General features: G+C 40.8%; 1 protein-coding gene across 1 annotated transcript in view; it reads right to left on the bottom strand.

Annotated features, from left to right (window-relative positions):
- Positions 1–25,202, bottom strand: part of AGBL1 (AGBL carboxypeptidase 1) — a 289,485-nt gene that overhangs the window by 178,332 nt on the left and 85,951 nt on the right. Inside the window, exon 17 of the mRNA XM_074836939.1 lies at positions 21,892–22,045. Within this exon, the coding sequence (XP_074693040.1) occupies positions 21,892–22,045 (154 nt within the window). The remainder of the gene's footprint in view (positions 1–21,891; positions 22,046–25,202) is intronic.

Below are 25,202 nucleotides of genomic sequence, written 5' to 3'. Positions count from 1 at the left end.
CAGCAGCGGGTTCCCACCACAGCTCTGTCCGGGCAGCTGCGTGCGTCAGGGTGGGTGCAGAGCTCAGAGAGGCCATGGCTTTCTGCTGCGTGGGTACCATGACTCCCTGGTCGAGCTGGCAGAGCTTCAGCACCCTTCCTGCACCAACTGTCACTAGCGTTCCCCAAGGGGTTTCTTTTACAACATCGGCGGAAGGGGCTTGGCCACCATTTCTCCTGGCCCTGTGCAGATCTACTCAGCCACTGTCATCAGCTCCCTGCAGGTCTCTCAGCTCCCCTGAGGTTCCCTGGTTCAGGAAACTCCCTGTGCACCACGCTGGAGCCCTCCACTGAGGATCATGTTGGCACCAGAGCTGCTCGCCTCAGTGACTGAGGGCCTGTGTCGGCGTCACGGCCTTTACATCTCCTTCCTTTGCTCCTGGCCCCAGCCAGGCCTCATCAGCTACTCCTGGTGGGTCTCGCTGCTCCCCTCAGCCAGATTCCGAGAGAATAAAATCAAGATGGGGGACAGCTGGTTAGGAAGAAGTACTGCCAAGAAGGATCAGGGGATTATAGCAGACAAGTTAGTGATGCAAAGCAGTTCCAAAAATGGCAGCTCTCCTGGGATGTACTAACAGGCAACATCACAGCAAAGATGAGGAATATCATTACTTCACTCTGTTCAACTTGATGAACAAAAAAAAAAAAATAGCTGCAGTGCTGTGCCCACTACGGGCCACCATAGTTTAAAAATTAACTTGATGAAAACTGAAGAGGTCATTAAGGATGATAAAAGGTTCAGAAGTCATAATATATGAAGAAAAATTGGAGAAAATGGGTTTTAAACTCAGAAAGCAGAGATGAACAGAGAGCAAGGATATAACCTTTAAATTGCAAAAGGCTGCTATAAAAAGAGATAGCAATCAGTTGTTCTCACTGTCCACTGGGACTAGGTTGCATAAAAAGAAATGCAAGTTACTGTCTATCAGCCAAGCCAATCTGTAGTGACATGACTGCCTTCACTGGTGTGCCTGCATACTTACTCTACTTCCTGCTAGGTCCTTATTCATAAAGTCCTGCATCAAGCCACTCCACTACAGTGCCCAGAACAGTGTCAGTACGAGGCCTACAGCCACATAGGTCATTCTAGCTTCCCCTTTAGAAATTTGGTTCAAGATTCCACTCTAGTCCTCTGGAATTACCTCTGTGTTTGGAGAGCTGCTGAAGTCACAGTTCCAGTTTACAGGACACCTCAGCCATCCCCTTTGATCTCTCTGATGCAAGGTGTCTGCTTACTACTTAATGTCAGCCACTTTAAAATATGTTAAACATTAGCCAATAATTAGTGAGTAATCAGAAATATTTCATCATCATGATATGCTGACATCATTTGAGCTTCTTCTGACATACTGTTCAGGAACATTTATGGAAAGTTCTGTCTTGCCTGCTCTGTTAGTGACAGTCCTACCACTTTAAGATTGTAGTAATATAATTACTAGGATTCCTTTCATTTGTAATTATCTTCTAAAGCCCCTCTATTATCCTTAAGTCTACTGGTTCTTAGCTTCTGTGCATGCACCCTTTGAAAGCAGCGAGAAGCAAACACTAAGACCAGCTCCAAGAGTCCTCCCAACAGATTATCTAGTGAGCTGATGCAGGGAGCTCCAGATTATCTGTCAAAGGCAGGCAAGGATCTATCATCCTCCGCTTTTATAACATGCACATTACATCCATAATTTGTTCTATGGCAGCAGGCAATTTCAGATACTCAAGTATTTTGTACTGCCATGGCCTGACCATCAATCTATAAGTTTTTCAACCAACATGGGAAAAATGTAGATTGCCTTGCAGAGACACAAAACCTCTAAGACATGGCAAGTAGGAGAAGTATTTTCAAGTTAGGTATATACGTGACTCACTTTCTGGGTTTTTCATATGAAGATAAAAACACTGGCCCAAGGGAAAAACCAGTCAGTGGATGCTCAGAAAACGGGAAGACACTGGACCAGAGATCCATCCAAACAGACTGTACAGTGTTCTCACTGATTTAGAGAAGTGTCAGCATTGCTCTAAACTGTCCCATGCCTAAAAGAAGGAGCAAGCAGGACCCAAGTTCAGCAGAGACCTACAGGATAACTGCAGAGTGCAGAGATCCATACAGCTATGAAATCCATAGGCTCTTTTCAGAGAGAAGGATTTCATCTGAAATGAAATCAGGCAGGAGGAGCAGACTGAAAAAGCTTCCATTGTCATAAAAATATCTCCCCGAGTAATCCACAGTGATGGAAAAAGGAAACGCTGATAATTTATGTGACAGTTTAATGGGATTTTGGTGACACATGATACTTTAGAAAGAATTTGCCCAAATAGGACAGACAGGACTTTAATAAGGCTTCAGCTCCAAAACAGCAATATTTTAACCCCTTACTTTTAAATTTCATTCTATATATCCACTACTCACTCACAGCCCATCTATCTCATTTGCAAGGCACATTTCAACATTGTAAGAGCAAGAGCTCTGCACTTTCCTGTTACATCCCTAGCCAGAGAGACCTCCGAGCATATCTGATCCCTAAAGGGATCAAGCTGACTTTGCACCTAGAGGCAGAGCATCACTGAGCTGTGAATTGAGGCATGAGCTGCCCTCCTGACATGTCCCCAGCTCTGTGGCAGCATTAATAGCTTCTCTGCAGAAATAAAGGCAGCAGATGGACAGTCTACAGCAGGAGTCACTTGCAGAGGGGACACCTCCACAGCACACTCCAGGAGTAAACGGCTTTCACACTGTGAGTAATGCCTCAATCCATGTCTCCTGCTTACGAGAGACACAGCCTTTACCCCAGTGTAATACCCCATGCCCTTCACTGCCATCACTTTGAGAACAGGCACAGCAGCAAGAGAAATTGCTTAGACTACTAAACTAGGGTGAAGCCAGGGTTAATGGGATGAAACTTCACAAAGGAACATTTAGGCTGAATATCAGTCAGTTATACTGAAGAGTCTCCCCTGTGGAGAGGTAGAAGTTAACATTAAAACCACATTGCCCAGAGCACAAGAAACCATGCTGTACACAACAATCTTGCAGTAGCTGAGGACAGAAATAATCCAACAGGCATTTGTTTTCTTTACTAATTTCAGTGGATCCAGTTCCAAAGCCCTTATTTTTCTGGAAAATCTCCTTGTGGGAATCCAGGCAGGAGAGGAACACTAAAAAGCTGTGTGAAGATCTCAATATTTTGTCCAGTCTTTCTGTGACCACAGCAGGCTAAGATCAACTTAGAACCTGCACTGGGGCCTGTTAGCCCTAAAATGGGCATGGAAAAAGGAGCACCTGCCAGTGTTTCTTTCACCACTGGGAATAATAGCCAAATTTAACAGGAAAATGTTATCTGTTGTGTAGTCCTTCAAGCTGTTCTGCTCTACAGAAGACAAATTCTATAGTAAAGAGCTTTTTGCCTGTCTCTACAGAACTGAGATTTAAAACCCACCTAATGCCACCTACAGCAGAAAGCAATGTTTATTCTTAAATATGTGTTGTGCCTTTAAGAGACACAGATCCATCTCTGCCTCTGACTTGAGGTCTTCCTCAGGGAATGACTTGTAAGAAATAAAATATATTAAAAGGAAGTGCAATCAGAGTCTCTCATTATCAAAGGGATAAAATATCAATTTTTGTTAAGATAAAAAGCATCACAGATTGGCTCTGATGGGAAAAATTAAATTCTTGGTCTTCACTTGATTTGATATTTATCACTCCATTGCTCCAGAAATATCCTGGTAGGGAATGTTTCTTAAAAATATTATCCTGTATTTCTCCTGCAGTAGGCAAGTTATGAGAGTTTTAACTTGTGTGTTTTGTTCCATATGAAAAACTCAGAGAAAAAGGAAAGAAAACAGACAAGTCTACAAAAGACATCTAACACTTCACTATGTCAACAACTTCACAGTAAAGGACCTTCTACAGGTTCACCTCATTTGTGGCATCACTAAATTGACTCTTACATCATTGCTGTCCAAGTCTATCCAAAATTTTAGAACTGTATTGCCCAGAGCTGATCCCAAAGGAAATTGTTGCTTTCCACAGACAAGAGATTGATAAGGTAAAACTGTCTCTCAATTTTGAATGATGAATCTTGTCTTGATAGCAAGTTCTTAGATGAACTCCCCAAACAACTGACCAAGAGAATGCAAATAAGGGAGCAACATAAAAGGTCTTTCAATCAGATCATCATGACAGCAAAACTGGTGTTGGCCCAATGATCTTGTATCATGACCAATTTTAATCTTCTAGACTACGTGACGCATTGTGTAACGGACACAAAGCAGAGTTTGACTAAACTGGAAGTATTTAGCACCAGAATGATGCAGAAATATTTTTAGTCTAGAAGACTATTCTACTGTCCACCCCAAATGGTACAGCTTCCTGCCTACTTTAGCCTTGAGAAGAAGCCTACTGTTATCTATAAAGTTTTGTCTTGATAAAAACCAAAGTGGGAGGCACACTTTATGTCTAAAACACAATAAATGGAACTTTTTTTTTTTTCCCCTCCCTGCAATGTTCTGGAGAACTGATACCAGTAGCAGATCTAGTATTAGTGGCCAGTCATAATTCCTATTCCCCTAGTGCCCTCCAGCACCTAGAAATAACACAGTGTCTTAACACCTTGTGTTCAAACCTCAGATCAAGAGCTGATGTTAGTTGTTTAGGCCATAGGCGGAACATAGGTTTTCCAAGGATGATAACAGAGATGAACCTTGAAGTTCATAAGCAAGTTCATACCATATTATTTGCAAGCAGTTCTACTATTGAAATACCCTAAGGATGAAGAAAGAACCAGGATTGCTGTTGTGGTTTAACCCCAGCTGGCAACTAAGCACCACACAGCTACTCCAGGGATGGGGAGGAGAATTGAAAAAAAAGTAAAACCCATGGGTTGAGATAAAAACAGTTTAATAATTGAAATATAATAATAATACTAATAATTGTAATGAAAAAGTAGGTAATAAAAAGAGAGAGAATTAAAAACTCAAGAAAGACAAGTGATGCACAGTGCAATTGTTCATCACACACTGACTGATGCCCAGCCAGTTTCCCAGCAAGGATTGGCCCCTCCCAGTCAACTCCCCCACAGTTTATATATTGAGCATGACATCCTATGGTATGGAATATCCCTTTGGCTACTTCAGGTCAGCTATCCTGCCTATGATCCCTCCCAGCTTCTTGTACCCCTCCTCTCTGGCAGAGCATGGGAAACTGAAAAGTCCTCGAGTTAGGATAAGCACTACTTAGCAACAACTAAAACATCAGTGTGCTATCAACATTATTCTCATATTAAATTCAAAACACAGCACTGTACCAGCTACTAGGAAGAAAATTAACTCTATCCCAGCTGAAGCCAGGACAATCATATAGCACGATCAGAATCCCAGAATACTTGACAGAAAACTAGGTGGAACAAAATTTGCCACTGCATAAAATAGATAACATGCAGAAGTTTCAAACAGTATGTGGTAAGGCACTAAGCAGTCACTGTCTAAGGTCAGTAAGATGTTCTTCCCTTCAGATGCTAGGGAACGATTTCTAATGAATGATGTCTTCCTACATCAATCGCTACAGGGCGCAGAATGTCAGGGTAGGAAGACTACTAGTCTGTTTGAGGAAAATTGTTTCTTCTTAGGAGTAAGATAGTAGGAAGGCAAGGGAAAGAAAAAACGTTCTTTTTCTTCCCCCGTAAATTGCTACAAAGCACAGAAAAGGTACTCATGAGTAAAGGAGTCAGGCTGCAAAACAGTCTTGGCAGTCCCAGAAGGAACACAAGTGAACATGCTATGTCCTTCATCACCACTCCATGTATCACTGCAGAAGTGGGAGTTTTCAGACAAGAGAGGTTTTTGTTCTTTATTTCATGGCTTCTTAAGTGATATTCAATGTATTTAAAAAAAGAAAAAAATCTTCTCCAGAAGGTTCTTCTAAGCAAATAATTTAACAGCAGGACCAATGGCTGCTAATCAGTTTGAATTTGTCTGCAGTACACAGACTAGCTTCTTGAAGTTGGTATCATCTCATTTCCTCAGTTCCTGTGACTTCCTGCATTTTCGCCCCAACATTTCCCCAGCAGAACTTTGAACTTTCCCAACCGATGCTGACACAGAATCCTTCCACTGTGGCTCAGCCACTCTGTACAGCCTGTACAATCCACAGCATGAGCTCCTCTCTTACTTGCCAGAAGCACTCATATTGAAACCATTATATTTCAGAGCATTCACTACCACTTCATCTTCTGCTCTGTAAACTATCAGAATGCTTTTAAAAGAAACACTTATTTAAATAAAAGAAAATCCCTGTAAATCATGGTTGTGACAGGCTAATGGCTAGCATTGCAAAGATGATTTATCTTCCTGTTATATTTAACAAAGCTTCTTATGCTAATACCTTGTTTTCAAAATATGAAGAGACTTCTAACTGATGTTTTCTAACTGCAAGAATATACAAGTAATAAAAACCACCCTACATCAGAAAATAACCTGCCATCTGACATCCCTATCAACTCTCAAAATCAAAAGATCTCCTTAAATTATTTTTGTTTTCTGTATTATTTAGTGTGCTTCCTTCATGGATGAAGAAACCAACTATTCAGTCTCACTGCCCATTTGTAATCCAAATTCATTTTACAGCTTGCATGCATTAACTGCATGCTTTAATTTGATTTATTTGATTTGATTTGTGTGGCCAGCAGGTCAAGGGAGGTGATTCTGCCCCTCTATTCCGCTCTGGTGAGACCCCACCTGCAGTGCTGTATCCAGCTCTGGGGGCCCCAATATAAGAAGGACATGGACCTGCTCGAGCAGGTCCAGAGGAGGCCACAAAGATGATCAGGGTGCTGGAGCACCTCCCCTGTGAGGACAGGCTGAGAGAGTTGGGGGTGTTCAGCCTGGAGAAGAGAAGGCTCCGGGGAGACCTTATAGCAGCCTCTCGGTACTTAAAGGGGCTACAGGAAAGATGGGGAGGGACTCTTTATCAGGGAGTGTAGGGATAGGACGAGGGGTAACAGTTTTAAACTGAGAGAGGGTAGATTTAGATTAGATCTAAGGAAGAAATTTTTTACTGTGAGGGCAGTGAGACACTGGAACAGGTTGCCCAGAGGAGTTCTGACTGCCCCCTCCCTGGAAGTGTTCAAGGCTTTGGGCAATGTGGTCTAGTGGAAGGTGTCTCTGCCTGTGTCAGGGAGTTGGAACTAGATGATCTTTAAGGTCCCCTTCCAACCCAAACTGTTCTATGATTTCTGTCTATTAAATTACATTTGAGGCCAGTTAGATCGCCTCACAGGGAGCATCTCACCAGCACTACCTTTTGTGCAAACAGCAATTATTTCATCTGGGCTGAGCCTAATTTCAAGTTACATCTTGACAGGCTGACAAATAAGGTCATGATATCTGCATTGCAAGAGATATCCCAACTGGTGGAAAAGACCTTTGGTAAGCTAGAACGTGGGTCCTGGGAGTGTTCTGACTAAAAGTGTGTGATTAAGCAGCAAGTCATCGCTTCTGAGCGGAAGCATTGCTTCAAGTCTATCTACAGACATTCTGCATAGCTTGCAGGCCCATCACCTATGTCAGCACAGACTATAAGCATGTCACTACATTTTTATTGCTCATTTATGGTTAGTAAGTGCTAAACACAGGGAGAATAGGGATAGTGAGGGCACCACAGTCACCGAGACCCCAGAGTCCTTCATCTGTCTCTTGCTTATTCTTTTGCCTCTGGCCAGTTGCTCTTTGTGAAGAACAATTCTCATGTGTTGAGTTGTGCCTCATGTTGACCCTCTAGCTGTTATTTTTGTGCCCTTTCAAAATATTTGACAAAACTGTCACAGAAGGAGTTTGGCATCTGGAAGCTGGGACAGACACGATATGACCTGATTCATAAAACATAACTAAACAGCTTGGGCTGCCAGAGGCCAGGATTTACAGGAGTGTGTTTCAAGAATGGCCTTCAATGCCTGCTCTACTAAATGCACTTTCCTACTCTGACACAATACAAATTCTCAAGCTGTGTTAGAGTGACCTGCAACACTATGAAGTGACAAAGCAGCTGAGACAGTAATCTTGTTAGAGCCTACCCTGTCCACTGCTGGTCAGGAAGGGGAAGGAATGACCTTAGCTCTGGCTGAACCTTTTACACCAGGCTACAGGGGTAGGGAACACTACAAAAAAATAAGACAACATCATTTTTCAGAAATCCCTCCAGCACAGCAAGCACAAAGGAAAAATCAAGTCACAGATAGTTTCTGCTGCATTATCCACTACAGCCTCATTTTAACAATAAAAGCCTTCCTGCATTTGTATTTCCGGCAGGTACAGCCTGACCCACAAGGAATATAGGGACTTTCTGCCCTCTTATCCATCTACTTCTTTTCTTCATCTCCACTTCAATCACTGGTTACAGTCTTCTGTTAGGTGCTCATAATGGGACCTAAATGTCCTTTGGGAGACTTGTCAAAGTCACTCTGATGCCAACGATAATAAATTCCACCTCACTCATTTTCTCTTGAAACACTTCACGGACTGAAAATTACATGTTTCAAGCATGTTGCAAGTTAAGCAGGGATTTACAGAAAAATCAAGTAAGTTGCCCAAAGATAAAATACAAATCAGTCACAGAGTCAGAAGTTCAACATCCGTTTCCCAGACCCCAGACATGAAATATCTTGTGCCATCCATGTTCACCAGAAAAGTGAATTTCTACATAATCTATTGCTTCAAAGCATTCTCTCTTTTCATTAGCCATAAAAATTAACTGAATCCTGCACTTAAACATCATCAGCAGAGCCCCCTCTGTTAATTGTCCTATACCATGATGCTACAACACAGCTGTCATTTTCATTCTGAAACCCACCCACCCTTAAAATTAGCACATACACATGCATTTGCAGAGTACTATGATATTCCTGCATCCACCACTATTACATCATCCTTTCAAACTTGGGGAGAAAGTGAAAGATGATATGAAAGCAGTGAGGGAAGAATGAGGAAAGGAAATGGGATGTTTTTGTAGGTCTCTCTGGTTTTCTTAAAAAGTAAAAAATAGAGAAGTCGTCTAGAACATTTGGGAAACTCAGAAGAAAACTCCATAATATCTTCTAATGTTTACCCCAAGTCATTCACAAGTCCTTCCTTATCTGTGGGTCAAGACATACCTCCACTCCCCTTCTGACTTCTTCATTCACTCATACTTATCACCTCTGCCCCCATCGTTTTTTAATAAAAATTTCAACCTATTTTATTTAACCTCCACTCTTTCAAAGACGCAGAAGCTGCATCCAGCCTAAGCCAGAAAAATCTTCAAAACAGTTCGTTAAACAAATTCAATGAAAAAAGAAGAGAAAAAGCTTGTAAAAAGAATTACCAAGCAGCAAGGAAAATTACATTTTTCTTCCCACAGCTAAGTAGCACGACAATTGCAATTGATAGAGTAAATTAAATTCTAAATGCGCTGGTGATTTGATAGATATCATTTTCTGAGTGTTACTGAAAAAATGCCTTCTTTGGGAAACAGTTAAGATCTGGAACAAGTCCTGTTGGTTCTGGGGCCTGATTTGATTATGCAAAGTTATTAACATAAAGTTGAGATGGAGCAGGGAGAAAAGGCATGGAACTTCTCTAAGGTGCCACATGCCTTCAGAAAAACTGTCCTGACAAAACTAGAAAAGCAATTCATTAGGAGGCCTGTTTACAGATATAATGGGTAGCTGGTAACTTCAAAATGCATCTTTTTCCCCCCACCCTTTTATTCAGAAGGCCTGAAGAGATACACTGACTAGTACTGTTCCTTCTGTTACCTAATTGTGCAAAATCATATATCAAAAAGAAGCAGGAAAAATCAGAGAAAACCCAAAATGACCTAAAATGAAAGAGGCTTGATACACCTTATTTTTCTGTCAGCTAGAAACCGATATCCAACAGCCACATAATAAATGCCCTGAAATGATACAGAAGTCCAAGTTTAGCTCTCTGTGAACACTGGCACACTTTGCAGCATCTACCATGTCACTCGTCAACTAGTTGATCTTATCAGCACATTTGCAGTCTGAACATAGCAGCTGTCTCCGCTTGTTTATTAGCAATTTCTATTTCTGCATTAGAAACAGGTGGGCAAGCTCAGAGAGCTAACAAGTTTCTCTTTGATGTAGAGATGGACAAATCCTCTCATTAACAGAACAGCATTTTAAAAATCATTATGAGGTATTTTTAGTCCTATTTCATTTTAGTATTGCTGTATAATTGCAGCCCATTAATCACAAATACTTGTTTCTAAAATCTGTCAGTTCTAAGCAACAAGAAGTGTCAGCCTGTGTTGTCTGCAAACTACTAGTTTCAATATATTGCTGTACTGGTAGATTGGCTGCATCAGTCACATAGCAATGGATGTTCTTCTCCAATCAGAGAAATTAACTCAGTTAAACAGGTCAGGCAGAAATCTGCATAGACCCTCCCAGCAAAATCAGCTTACAGGTGGGAATTAGAAATAGCAGGTGTTCAGAATTACAGATAGAAAACCAGGAAAAAAACAAATGCACAGCGTATTGCAAAAATGCCTCTTCACTCATTAATGCTCTCGGGTAGATTAATATCAGGATCAGCACAGAGAAATACCATTTTCTATGTTTCACATGAGTGTAGACCCCCTCGCATGGATGCGGGCAGAATAGCTGAACAAACTATCTGCTTGCAGCTCTGGCAAACACGCAGTAAAGCTGTTCCATACAATCCAAACAACTCTGATCATTTGTAATACATGACTAGCTAGGTCAGCCTTTATCAGACAAAAATGTGTAGCTTGGAACATTAAATCCAGAAATTGGATTGTTGTTTTCCAGAAAGTTTTCAAAGCCTTGAGGTATCAGGTGAATGACTTTTCTATTTTAAAGTGAGCCACAGTAGACAGTGTCTCCGAACCAGTCAGCCAAGATTTAAAAGCACCAAGAAACTTCACAATTTAGAAGGATAAAGGTGAAAACAATGTGGAAGTTATAAAGCCACCCACACTGTTTCCCAAGTCTGTTAGCTCTGTGTATTGAGGGTTTGCCTGTGCATAGGCAGAAACCTATTGTTAGAGTGAGAACTGCAAAATTCACAGGATCCTGAAAAAACACTTAAGATTAGCAGGTTTCCCTGTTAGCAGGACACACTCTGATTTCTGTCACAGCCTAGCAATTCTTTAACACAATCAGCACAAGATGTGACCATCTTCCCCTAAACTGTCCCCAAGCTGAGTTCCCAAACTGAAAGCAATGGTTTGCTAGAAGAGTGGCAGAGCCCACTTTTTGCCCACCCTGACCAATTTTACTATCCTGTACAAGTCAAAAAAAAGTTTGTTGCCATGAGATGGTCAGGCAGCAGAAAGCAACGTGTATCTAACTCAATCTGTGTATAAGCACAGACTTTCTGTTCCAGAAAGGAAAAAAATTATTGAACCAGAGACAAAAACTGCTCTCTGTGATGGCAAGTGTAATTGTTTAGGCCTGACAGCAGCTGGTACACGTGCTATGCTCTGTGAGCTTTCCAGCTACAGATTGCTCTCTCACAAGGCCAACCTGCCAGCTGTCCTGCCCCTTATGCCCTGACCACAGCTTGCCCAGTAGTTATCAGTGAGGAGTTAGAACCAAACAGAAAGGAGAACAACTGGTCACGGGACAGCCCAGCAGCTCATCTCCTCTTCTTAGAGGAGTACTTCCTCTTTGCAGATAGGGCAGAGAAGACAAGAAAAAATAAAAAATAAATCACACACAAGCAACACCTCTACTGTTGCAAAACTCCAATTTCTTACCTTACTGCACGTTTCTAACTCAGGTGCCACAGGGACCTTCTTACTGGCCTTTTATTCAAGGAGCAAGGGTGATCCACAGACTGCCACAACATCAGCTCTACCAACCAGAAGCAACTGATTTAACACAGGTGTTGAGGGGCAAACCCAACTACCTTCAGGCCAAACCACTTTATACCCTGCATCAGCAGGTGCTCCAGACCTTGTAATTTGTGAAAAACAATAACCTGTGCAGTAAGACACATGACCAATGGGGCAATATTGTGACCAGCTGGAAGAAACCCCTTCCTGACCTCTGCTTTTACCTTGAGGCACAAGCATTAATTCTTTATCCCTTAGTAAGCATATTGCTCATAACGGTATTCAGTTTCCGCAGTCAGTCTGACCCTAAAATTATGTCCTCCTTCACAGAGCCCATCTCTGTCACATTGAAAACAGATTTAACTCAATTCAAATGCTTCTCTGGCTAATTTATACAGTACCACATTGACCTTTTAGCGTATGCCCCACAGGACCGTGTGTGACTGGAATTTATAGCTGGGCATGGGAAGTGTGCAGCTCACTGAAATACAGGGGGGGTTTTATGCCTTGATTTGAAGTTGATAACAGAAACCAAGTAGCAGTTCAATGCTTGTTCACCATTTGAGGGAATAAAAGCTGCCTGGGGGCTCCACTGGGCTGTATTTCAATACCTCTACAGATACACAGATTGGCCATTGGAAGCACAGCATCTGTAAGTTTTTCCCAAATTGTTTCCACCTAAGGGAGAGGAGATGAGGGGTTTTTTTCCCTTCTTTTAAGGCAAGAATTTGGGTAACCTATCGCTCCTACAGAAGCTTGTACCTCCACTGCAATGAGACCGGGGCACTGGGGTGTTGTGAGACAGTTGTGTTCCAAGCAGCTGGCTATAAATTTCCAAAGCAATATAAGAAATACATATGATCAAACCATTTTCAGTTTCTCTCATAATTTTCAATGCCTTATAACAAAAATACAAGTAGTACCATGCCCCTGTGAGAAGGCACTTCTGAGGCACTTGACAAACCAATCACAAATGAAAAGAGTTACGACTAAGGTATGTTCTGGTTTAGAGTTTCAAGATGTTTAATTCATTAGTGTATCAGAAAAGACACTGATATTCTGGAAGACTGGAGCATAGCCAGTGCTAAGCACTCCTGATGTTCCAGCCCAAGTCCACACCAACCAAGACAACATTGCTAATTTACGTTCCAGAAAATGCTGTGGTGCAAAGATTACGAGTCTCTTGGGACAAAGATAAGACCATTATAATTCAAAGAAGGAAAGGTAACAGATCAAGTGCCAAAGAAACAGCAGAAAATTCTGTAGCACTATCCCCTAAGAAGAGGGGGGTCTTAGAACAAATCTCCAAGTTTCAGAAGGAAGGTTATTTTTTTTAAAAAAAATGCAGAAAACTACAGATGAATGAAGAGCAGCCATTGCAGTACAAGTTATCTCACTTCGAGGGCTGCTCTGCTAGCATGCTGCATAAGGTAAAATGTGGGAGAGAAAGAGAGATGATCCTAACATTTACTTTCTCCCTCTACAAAAAACACTGTGGTTGCTTATGCTTCAAGGCACATTTTTAGCATCCTTGTTCAGTGTTTTCTGTGCATTGCTTGCTGCCTTGACTAATTGGATTCAATATATTAATATGCATTTTGCCAAACTCACAGAAGGCTGACCATAGTGTCAAAGCTGTGCTGGCTGAGTCAGTTCCACCAAATGCTGGGAATCAAAGAGGAGTTGGTACATCATGAAAAATACTGGCCTCAGTCTGCAGACAGCCATGTGCCTGTCTCACAAATTTCATGTTCCATTCAACCAGCTTCCACCTTTATGGCAGTAGACTGGATAGTCAAACAGGAACTTGGTTTTGCAGGAATCTCTCTGCTCTTTTTTGCAATGGGATGCCACATTGTTGAGACAGGGAGATCGGAAAGAAAAGAGAGAAGAGATGTTTGAAATTGAAAGACAATCTTGAAAAATTTAGAGCACACACCATCAGCATTGCATATCTGGAGATCATTGCTTTGGTTTCAGATGCTCGATAAACTGCCTATTCAAGCAGAAAAAAAATTGTATTCTCAATTCTGTAATTATTTAGCACTGCAGAATATGTGACAATTTTATTCAGCCTTTCTTCACTACTGCATTAAAACAGGATCACAGTTTTCACAGCAGCTGACTCTTCCTGTCACCAAAAACAAAGTGTGTGGTACAAAGCAAGAGAGGAACTAGCACCTCTGCCTGTCACCCCTGCAAATTAGGAGCAAATCTTCAATTCAAGGGAATATAGGGATACAAAACTCACTACTGCAGATGCAAGAATAAAGAAAAAAAATGGGTTTTTCCACAGTTTGCTATAATCATCATCTTATTCAATTTCTATATGCGCTAAAATTTGTTTACTTTTAACTATAATCACAAATAAGCAGTAGAGATAGAGAAGAGATGAAAGGAAAAAGCAGAGCAGGTTCTGTAAATGGAATATTTTAAGGAAACGTAATGCTAGAGGACTCTTTCTGCATAAGATTGCAATTTGGACCACGTTAAGTACCTAGGTAGCTAGAAAAACAATCTATTTGAGACATCATCCTCTGTTCACATTCAGTGGAAATGCAGTCTAACAGGGGGGCCACCTGAGGAGTGGAGGCTTTCTTCTGTTCTTGGTTTCTCTCCTGAGACTTTCCATCAGTAGTAGCAACAGTTCTTGTACGATCTAGCAGTGTAGAAATGCCATTATAAAAGCCTTTTGGTCCTTTTCACAGAAACCACTCAGCATCCAGACAAATATGGGGAACTGGATTGCTCTGTATTTGGCATACAAATGTGACCTAAGGGTTCAGCAGCACTGGCTATACTGTGTGCATGTGTGCTGGAGGAAGTACAGCACACAACGACACTAGAACAACAGATGCGCTTGCTGTTGTGAACTGTTTCCAACCAGCACAATGCCAGGTTAGCACTCCAGCTGAATTGCTACAGGCAGTTCTTCTGGCTGCTTGAAAGATCATTACCAATCAAAGCAGGTCATTCTACCTCCCTATTTCAACATTATTAGATGAGAGCTTCCTTTAAAGAGTGCATTTTCCTCTGGGGCGGACTAACTCCAATAAGGCGTTGATCTAATTTGATCCCTGTTTCACTAGGAGATATGTCATCTCCAGCTTTAAAAAACTTATTCAAGAGAAGAGAGCTTGAGCTTTTCACAATTAACATGCAACACTGGTTGCCATGCAGGGAGCGGGCACAGTTATAATAACTTGGAGTCAATAATTCATAAACTATAATGCATTATTAATCAATTATCGAGGCCTGAATTACATTTAATGAGATTAAGCTGATTGGAGCACTAAGCTGTTTGAATCATATTGATTTAATCAATGTGCTTAATTAAACTGTGTACATTTTCCACATGATCATTATTTCCCAGTATCCTGCATAAGTGGCCTCTGCAATTCACATCCTCTGCTGTTCTTTGTGCAGGAATTGCTCTTTGCTGCAATTATGTTTAAAGGTAAAGGAGTTGTTTCTCTCTGAGAAAAGATCAAAGTTGCAAAACAACCATCTAAATAGCTTATATAAGCAAACTGAGAAATGTTAGAATATTTCTCTCAGCAACTGTGTCTTTTTGAATGTGCAGGCTTAAGATGAGACCAAGTAAACACCCCTCATTAGTCTCACTTCATCCCTCATTCTAGTTCAAGGAGCATCTGCAGATCCAAAGGGCACAAGCATCCTGCCATACCTATCCCAAAAATGTTACTCTTTCCATCTTTAGAAACATGTTTAGACTCAGACAGAAAATGTGTTTCAACTCCCCAAAAGACTACATTTAAGATAGCCAGGTGTCATTACCTCTTAACGATAATATTCATAATGGTTTCCCCAGCCTTGCATAAACAGGACATGTGATGACAGAAGAGCAACTCAAACTGACAGCTATTACAGATGTAAATCCATATGCTAGTGTCATATTTTATTTAATTTCCCTCAGCACTGCTGCTAATTAGCTGGGACATTTAGGTTTAACTTTAAACCCCACAATTCAGCTCTATAATACTACACACTGCTAAAAGGACACTCATCAGGTGTGTCAACTGGGGGAAATACTCCTAACACACTGCATAATCAGTGTTATTAATGGGAATCACAACAGTACAACCAGCCATGAAGAGAGCTTTGCAATTACTTTCTTTGTGATACCATAAACAATGACTGTCCCACCCAATCTGCAGAGTGACACCATTCTCAGTGGGTACAGGATTAACCCCCATGGCAATATATGATGCTGAGAAGGCAGCAATGCTGGTGGTCATCAGCTGAAGGGGTACACTGCTGTACTACCCTAGACCCATCAAAATCTTCATTCCCGTAAGGAATTCCTTTAGGACTGTTTCAGTACTTACTCTATTAGCACAAACCAGAATGGCACCTCCTCTACATCCCTTCAGAAGTGTTCTCCCCTTTCCCTTCTCTACCTCAAGGTGAGAGCTAACCCACCCCAGCTCAGTGTACAGCCAGGAAACACGTCCTGAAAAACGCTCATATGGCAAGCTCAAAACAGCACAGTGTAAACTGTCCTCTGCTCAGTTGTTTTGTGTTTGATGGTTTTAATTTCATTACTCTGTTAATATTAGCAACATATCAGTGTCCTCTACTTTCTTAACTAGAAGGCAATTTTATCATCGCCTGTATATGAGTGTTTAGATCTTTTACTTACACTTCTTTGAAGAGTTAATCTGTCCGTTTGCTCTACCACTCACAACAGTATCCTGTGGCTTGCAGTGTCTAGTCAGCTGTCTGCCACGGAGTGTAGCAGAACAGTTACATACTGCACGTTTGCAAGCATAACACTGTGAATTAAGGGTTTGCAAACGATTACTGAGCATACGTGCATGCTGTTAACACTGCCTTCACTGGGCTATGTGTGGCAAACCCAAGAAAATCAGAGCTCTGCAAGCACCTATTAACTTCATCAAGCAGTGAGTTGGCACCAAGATCAGAAACTTTATCATTCTCACTGTTCCTGCATTCGAGAATGCTCTGAAAGATGTTGGGAATTGCTCTCCCTTTGAAAGCCCCCTCAACTCTCATCAGGCAATGTCTAAGGCTAGACCTAACATAGCCGGGAACAAAGTCACCAAAGAGTATATGCCTGCCCAACTATTCTTTCCTCTCCACTCCCCAACTTCTTTACTTTTCAAGGGCTTACATGTTATGATTCAATATCCAAGGCAGGTGGGGCATACAGGCTCACCACACGTGCAAGCTTGCAGGAAACTGTCTTGTCTTTTTTTATTTTTTTGGGGGGGGGGGGGGGGGGCGGGCAGGGTGGGCTGGATGTTTAACTAATTCTAAGAGCTAGAGTCTTCTGAGGAAAAGCTGTGTATATTATGGAAGATCAAATCTGCAGTCTAATTCTTTGTGAGAAGGAATAAGGAGGAGGAAAAAAGGACCATGGTAAAGACAGATAACAGAGGAGACAATACAGTCACTTTGTCTCATCATTGGTGCTTCCCACACACAGTCAGAATGGGAAGCTAATGGCTTTATCACAAGACTATGGGGGATATTGCAGTTAGAATGAGTAGCAAAGACATCCCTACCCACTGAATGCTCAGTCTTCATATGATCGCAGGAAGGGCAAGTTTAAAATAAAACAACAACAACAAAAAAGGGACCCTCCCAGTTTCTATTTGTACAAATCTATGGAGTTACAAAGCCAGCAGGGACCACTGACCACTCTTCAGACTTTCTGTTGCAGTCTTCAGGCACCCAGACATTGACCAAGTATGAATGGAAGTTGTGCTCTGTGTAACTAAGCTGTTGCATGACCGAGATGCAAAGCACAGGGAGCCAAAGAGTTCCTAGCTCACTTCTTCCTTTCTTTATATCAGTTTTAGAACTGAGCATTTAATAAAAATTATTCAGTACACCACCATCACATAAAGGGGAGATAGAAAGAGAGGAAGGAGAAAGGAGCCTAAAGTGAATATCAAAGCCTCACATAAACAAGGCATAATGAAGGAAAACAGCAGCCCATTTTTCTTCCCTTCAGTATGCGGTGAATGTGCAGCGCCTGCGAGCGTGCATGGCTTGTGCTTCCTATTAACAAGGCTCACGTTAATAAATTTAACTCAGACAAATTTAACCATCCTAGGGCCACATTAATCAAAAGCCTGACAAGTCCAATCCAAAAGACTTAGCCAAGGAAGATAAAGCACAGCTGACAGAGGATGCCATGCCCTCATTGTCCCTAGGCCATTCCCACACTATCAGCACCTCCAGTACCACAATAACTCCTTCCCACTGCACTCCTAACTGGGCTGATCACACTGTCCTCCCAACACTCCTCACCCACCCAATGCCTCTTTATCAATGATATTTCCTATTCCTTACGCGACCTTACTAGAGACAGATTTAGAGTATTTAAGTACGATCACATGCAACAGCTACAAAGTCCTGGTGAGCTTTGTGTTTTACCTGTGCCACTGGTGTTATTGAAAAGGATCTCTCATGGTACAGATTAACAAATGTACAAAGGAGAAATAACAAATTTGATAGGAAAACAAAATTACTATAGCTTATGAAAACTAAGAATTGGGCAGAACCAGAAGGAAAGAACAAGGGCTATCAATTTTTATTCATTACCCATGTGCCAAGTTCCTCAGTGCTGAAGCTCCACATCACTTCTCAAGCTGAAATACGTATGCATGGAGACCGTACAAAAAAATGGGAGTTATTACTGGGAAAACCTCCACCCTTTGCTCCCTTCATATTTAGCTCTAAGTTGTTTCTTTTGAGCTGTGTTTTTAGTGTGGAAAATAGTGACAAATAGGTCCTTCCATCAGCCAAACCACTTCACAGAGAGAAGGGCATGTCATACAAGACGAGGAAACTGAGAAGTAACTGCTGATCAAAGCCACACAAAAGAGCACAAATTAGGCTAAGTGCGTCCCCAAAAGCCAGAATTATCCAAGCTGCTTAAACAAATAAGCACATACGTGATTTTTCAGATTTGCCTAGAGGCATCCCCACAGCATAAAACGTGGTGTGCTGTCTTGCTGTTCTTCCACTTGATAAAACAACAAATATTTTTATCACCTAAGTGTATTGGTGTTTACTTTTACAGTCTTGGAATCTTGAAAGAAACTGTGTTGCCTTGCCTTGACACTGTCTTTCCCCCAAACAATTTCTATTTCAGTTCAGTCAACTGGGTTTCCTACATGTTCTGATTGATCAGTCAGTTCATGGATGGATCTAGGAAGTCCTGAATCTTACTGCATTGCAAAGCTTTGGAGGAAGAGTTGTTTAGTGGCACATGATTTCATGGCAATTCAGTCAGAACTACAAGCTCCCACTGAATTCACAGGGGATATTTCTTTCTCTCGAAAATAAAGAGGACTTCAGCCATATAATTGGGATTTGAACCCGGATGCTGAATATTACAACAGCCTGAAGCATTCAAAACAAGTATTTGTCCAAACTGTTCATAGATCCTTTATGAATTTTTCAGCAAATCTGTGCTGAATAAGTAAGCCAAGCCTTGTCTTCACAGACAGGTTAATGACCTTTGAAAACCTGCCAGACTCTCTTTTAACACTGCAAGATGCATTCTGATACATGCTGAGAATACAGTGTTCCAGAAAATGACAATGCCTCCTAATATTGTCACATTTATATCATGATACTCCCTAAAAGCATGTGACTCTTGGGGTATTATTGTACTGGTCAGTACTGTGTTGTCATTTCCTCATGATCCTCAGTTCAGCATCTGTGCCTCTGAATTGTCTTGCATATAGGCTGTAAGTCCTGCACACGCAGAGGCCATCTGTTCTCCCGTGCTGTACCACACCTGGCACAGTAAGGTTTCAGTTCAGGGCTAGCCCCAAGGACTGTAGATAGCATAAAGTCTAGCATATTATTAGCATATGCAATTATGTTTCCCTCTTGTCTCTGGTGCCAAAGGTGAAAACATTCTTAACTATTCCTGTTTTAGTTCCATTGCTACAGGCCTGCGATTTTCTTCCAGGTTTTTTAGTCCTGATGTATCTGCATGACTGAAGACCTGGGCATGTTGTGGAGCTGGTCAGAAAGCAAGAACGCTGTTTTACAAAAATGCTGGAGATTTTGAAATTGTTCTTTTGCTTTCCTATGACAAAACATGCCTTTCAGAAAGTCCTTTCAAAGCCAAAGATGCTTAAATTCAGTGTTTAGCCACATTCACTCATCCCGTGACTGACCGACTCCAAGTCCTTGCTTTGATACATCCAAACATTAGTTTAGCTTTGGCTTTGTACCTTCATTGGAAATTACTCACTTGGGCAGAAAAATTTGTTCACTGCACGTCTCTTCTGAATGGCTCCAATCCTCAAATGAAATATTCCCACTTACTTTCTCTCAGTTGCCCTATTAAGACTTTCTGCCACGAGGTTTAAAAATTGCTGTCAACAACTAACATCTAACCAGTTGATCATCTGCAGTGTGCCAAAGGCTTCTTTATATAACAACCTCCCCCACCACAACTCCCACCCACTGGTTTGCTGTTCTAGATCATCATTATCATGGAACAAAAGTACTTCAGGGCAGGAATTATCTCTTCATGTCAAGCATGGTGGACAGCACCCACCACAGCCAAACGCCCTAATCATGTGTTGTATGTGCTACTGTAGTGTAAATAATACTGGTAATAGCAACACCAACAATCCAATTTTCTCTCAGACACTGCCTCCAGTTTCCACCATTAAAGCTGTGTATGTGCACGCACCTTATGAATTGTCCCATAGCCTGTACTTGGCAATTTTGCTTTAAGATTTCAACCCAGAAAAGCGTGTTCATGTTCAGAAATTTGCTAATTCAGGGCAAATGCTCGATTTATAATAAAATTATTATAATTAAAAAGTATGAGCTCAGGATGATTACACTGTAATGTCAGCATAACTGCAGTCACTGTGCTCTAAACCTGACTCGGGAAACATAGCAGTAATTTTCACCAACTCTGATATTTGAGCTTCCCTTTAGTTATGCATGTAGCATAGACAGTATGAAGAGCCCTACTCACGTATCACCACATACCCCTGAAAGAAGAATTCTGCAGTGAGAAACGTGGTTCATGTCACAGAATCCTTATGGATACTTCTAGACTAATATCTCAGTGAGATAATGATATATATTTGCTTAACATCCAAAAAGATCTTGAGACAGTTTAAACTTCCACACGCCCTCAAAGTTCTCAACCTGTGTTATAGATGTGTGAAGAGCAGAGATAAAAATATCAGTTTATGCCTTGTTACTGGCTCAAGAAAAAAAGTCAACCTAGATATAAGTCGTTAGTCATTTGGGCTCTCAAATCAAAGCTAACCCAACGTGATGCTAACCAGAATCTTCTTATCACTTGCTGTTGATTACAGAAACTTGCATATCTTAATCTTCTTAATCAAGGCCACTGAAGGTCTAAATCTTTGACTTTAACAATGAAAAATAACCACCTCTAGATATAATACAGCAGTTGTAATATTTACCATTAGATAGTACACCATCAGTTAGGACTCAGACAGAATGCAAGGAGCTATATTGTGTCTAGGTGGATCTACCAGGCCTGTTGGAGGAGCTGGAATTTCACCAAAACACTTCAATTGCTGTCCACAGCTGGGAAACAGTGGTCTTGTACTTTTTTGTTTTCCCAGAGTTTGAGACCTCAAAAGACACAAACAATTTCAATATGGAACATCAACACACAGAACAAAAATATCAAATTTCTTGTTGAATTGGTTACTTGAACACAGTTTCTTGCTGTTGGAGATATTTGATATTGAACTTTGTAATTGTTTCAGATCATTAAAGAAAAATTTGAAGTAAAAAATAGTGTCAGCTCTCCTCCCTCCTCCATTTAAATCTGTAATTTTAAAAAAGCATTGCAATTGGCTCTTCCCCACATTTAGAATTATCTTTCCAAAATGAGAAAGTCAAGAAAATCAACATATTCACAAAACAGGTTGTCATTGCCACTGCTGACATGATTGCAATTTGCCAGCATCTTTTTTAATGCTTCGTTTGGCTACTTACAGAATTGCTCCAAGTCGTCTCCTTTTTTAGATTCTGGCATGGCAGTGATTGTGAGCAATGGGCATAGATTTCCTCCTAGCGTCTGGCAGAGTGTCTGCTGCCTCCAGTAAACCTTCTTGGGGTTCCTATTTTGTTCCAGGATATCAAGATGAGACTGAGAAAGAAGCAAGGAAGCAGATTTATAAATGAGTTCACGGTCTGTAAAATCTGATTTTATTCCACTAGCTGTGTGTTATTATTGGTACTAATTTCATCTCTTGCTAACTTCTCAGCTTCTCTCTTCTGCCAATTAATATCATCACCTTTTCTATCCCACAAATATGCACAAGCCATTCAGAATACAGCCTAGTTCACTGAAGCTGTGCAGGACTATTTATTCTTATGTCATGGTCTAATTGAAGATGTCCCTGCTCATAGTAGGGAGGTTGGATTAGATGACCTTTAAAAGTCCCATCCAACCCAAACTATTCTATGATTCTATGATTTTACCTGAACAGTTCCTAGGTGCTTTTCTTATTAGTGTAAAGAAATTTCTATGCATACATGAAGTCCAAAGAAGAACTGCCTACTCCTTACATTTTAATAGGAACTGTGCAGAAACATGAGAAAACTCACCATTTTTGAGTGTTTATGGAACTGACTGGTTAGCTGTCAAGTACATGCCAGTGAAACTCAGGAACATCTCCACACCCGAGGCAGCCAAAAAGTTTACATCGAAACCGTATTTTGTACAATCAGTAGTGGAAAATTTGAAGAGCATCTTTCCAATAAGTTATTTAAAAAGGAAATTTTCGGCCCCCATCCCCTGCAAAGTTTACGGCAGTTTTAAATTCTTACATCCAACAGTTTCTTGAGAAATTTGAGAAAAAGAATTGACAGCTTAAAAAATTACTTTTTGGAACAAATTCTGATCGCCTCATTAGACACATAGCCGCTTGTCACCCACACACCAGATGACGTGTAGTTCTCTGTTTACATTGTAATTGCAAGTGGCAAGATTAGTGTAAGTAATCCCATCGCAGGGTCTTGCTAAGTGTTGTGGAACACCGGTTGTCTCTCGATTAGTAGAAATAGGTATAGTACAGTATGCATACTTGTCCTAACAGTACTTTAACTAAAACACACCAATTTGCTGAACAACACTTACACGGTAACCTTTTGTCTTTACAAGTCAGAGCTAAATTTTAACCAACATTTATGGAACAAGACATTTCTGTTCCTCAAACCTTGGATCTCACTGTCTTTCAGACTGCTTTCCCAGTATCCATTTGAATGCAAACGCAGAACTGAAATTTACAGTCATCTATGTCATAAAACAATTAACATACTGCTCTATAAAGTAAATTCAATTATTAGACGCATCTAATGATCTTGCATAGATACAGAGAATTCAATATAATAATTTACTTATGTTCCTGCTACCCAGTGAAACTTAATTGGGTATAGCTGCCACAAAGATTTCAGCTAGATATCCAAACAATTAACACTGTGATGTAAAAATAGATAAAGTACTGTTCATAAAATAAATGTAATTACTAATGGACAAAAAGTAATGAACTGCAGAGTGCATCCAGTTCAAATAGGATTCTGCAATGAATATTTCCTGTAAATAAGCCTGTAACTATTAAACATATATGATATTTAAAAACATTTTCAAATTACTAACTTCATATACAAGTTTATCTTCTTCCCCAAAGCACTATGTATTTAATTGAGCCCTTGGGTTCATAATCACTTTTAATTTATTACTGATATGTAAAACCAACATACTTCACCAGTGGACAAATGCTTTAAAATCAAATCTACTGGTGCACAAACCTGATTTGGTTTATTTACTGTGGAAATTAAAGTAACATGGAAATGTGTAAATTGCATCACTTGACATTTTAAATTAGTCCAAGCAAAGAAGCCTTTTAGAATTATTAGAGGCAAAAATTCTGCTTTGGCTAAAGAGTTGGACATGACAATCTATCAATCTTTTCCATCCATAATTCCCATTTACCAAACTTTATGGTCCTTATTGAGTCTGAGTTCATTTAAACTTTTCCTGGGGCAAAATTCCCTCTAACTTCAATGAGCATTTTATTTGAAGAGGCAGTGAAATATTCAGAACTTGACCATGCAAGTCTAGGAATAACATCTTTTTCATCTCTATTCTATTCATACATGAGCAGGTGAGATATTCAGGGATTCCCAGAGCATACAAACTCTCCAAGTCTCTCTTGCTTTTATGCCAGCAGAAGAGAGAAATCAATAACAGTAAAATAATGATGAGGCACTGCATTTCTGTAATAAAGTATGGTGGTGAATAAGTCCACCCAGTTCTTCAGTATTACATTTGTCTTTTCTCCCGCAGACTGCAGTATATACATGCCGTCAAGGCTATAGGTCAAACCCCACTACTGGAGCATACTCTTCCTCATTGATTTTGAAAAGTAACTGGTACCCATAAGCCTAATGAGAAGTGAGCTGGCAGGCATATTTTGGACTGTGAAGGCTTTACTGGCCCTCTCCCAGATATTGGAAGCAGTTTCTTTGAACATCTACAATAGGATGCAAAGCAGTTGACAAGAGACTCTTGTTTGAATGGGAATTAATCTAGGCCTAACTATGCTGGCATGCTGAGCGGCATGGCTAGTAAGCGGGAGAGGATATTGTCTCCTTTGAAAGCATAGTCTTTTATATCTTGTAATGGCAGACTGATACCGTTATAAAAAATAGAGTGAGCCCAAACTTCACCAACCCACACAGGCATCTGTTGCCCAGAAGAAAAAGGGTTGACAATGGAAATTGAGGGGAGAAGGAAGGAAAACTGATCTACTGGAACTGTGTCTTCATTTTCAGTAACATCTTTCTCATCTTTAACAACACAACAAAGCTACTTCCAGAACTATTCATTTCCCTTCTTTTATTCTACTTTCATTTCAGACCTCGGCCTCTCCTACATCAATCACAGAGAAAACTCATTGGATGCATTTCCCAGAAAATTCCCTTACTATCCACCCCTGGCCAGAGAAGTTTGTAGAAAACAAATCCTCCCTCAGAAAGCAAACTTGGTACAACTCAATAGTACAATTTATGCATTGGACTTGTATTCTTTTAGTTTCTGTACTGACAGCACTGCTGGGGGTGTCACAAATTCCTACAGACTCTCTAACTGGCAGAGGAAACAGCTGAGAAAGCATTCAGATGAGATACAGCACTATGGTATTGCTGGGTGCAGCTTTGAAAGCTGAGCCGTTACCTTCTGTCAGAAGGAGGAGAGGGTGGCTCTCACTTTCGAGTTGCCATTAGCCCTGCTTCCCACCCCT

Source organism: Strix aluco, chromosome 12 (genome assembly GCF_031877795.1).
Source record: "Strix aluco isolate bStrAlu1 chromosome 12, bStrAlu1.hap1, whole genome shotgun sequence".
Lineage (NCBI taxonomy): Eukaryota > Metazoa > Chordata > Aves > Strigiformes > Strigidae > Strix > Strix aluco.
Note: the sequence above shows the minus strand (reverse complement) of the source record. Positions and strands in the feature narration are given on the sequence as shown.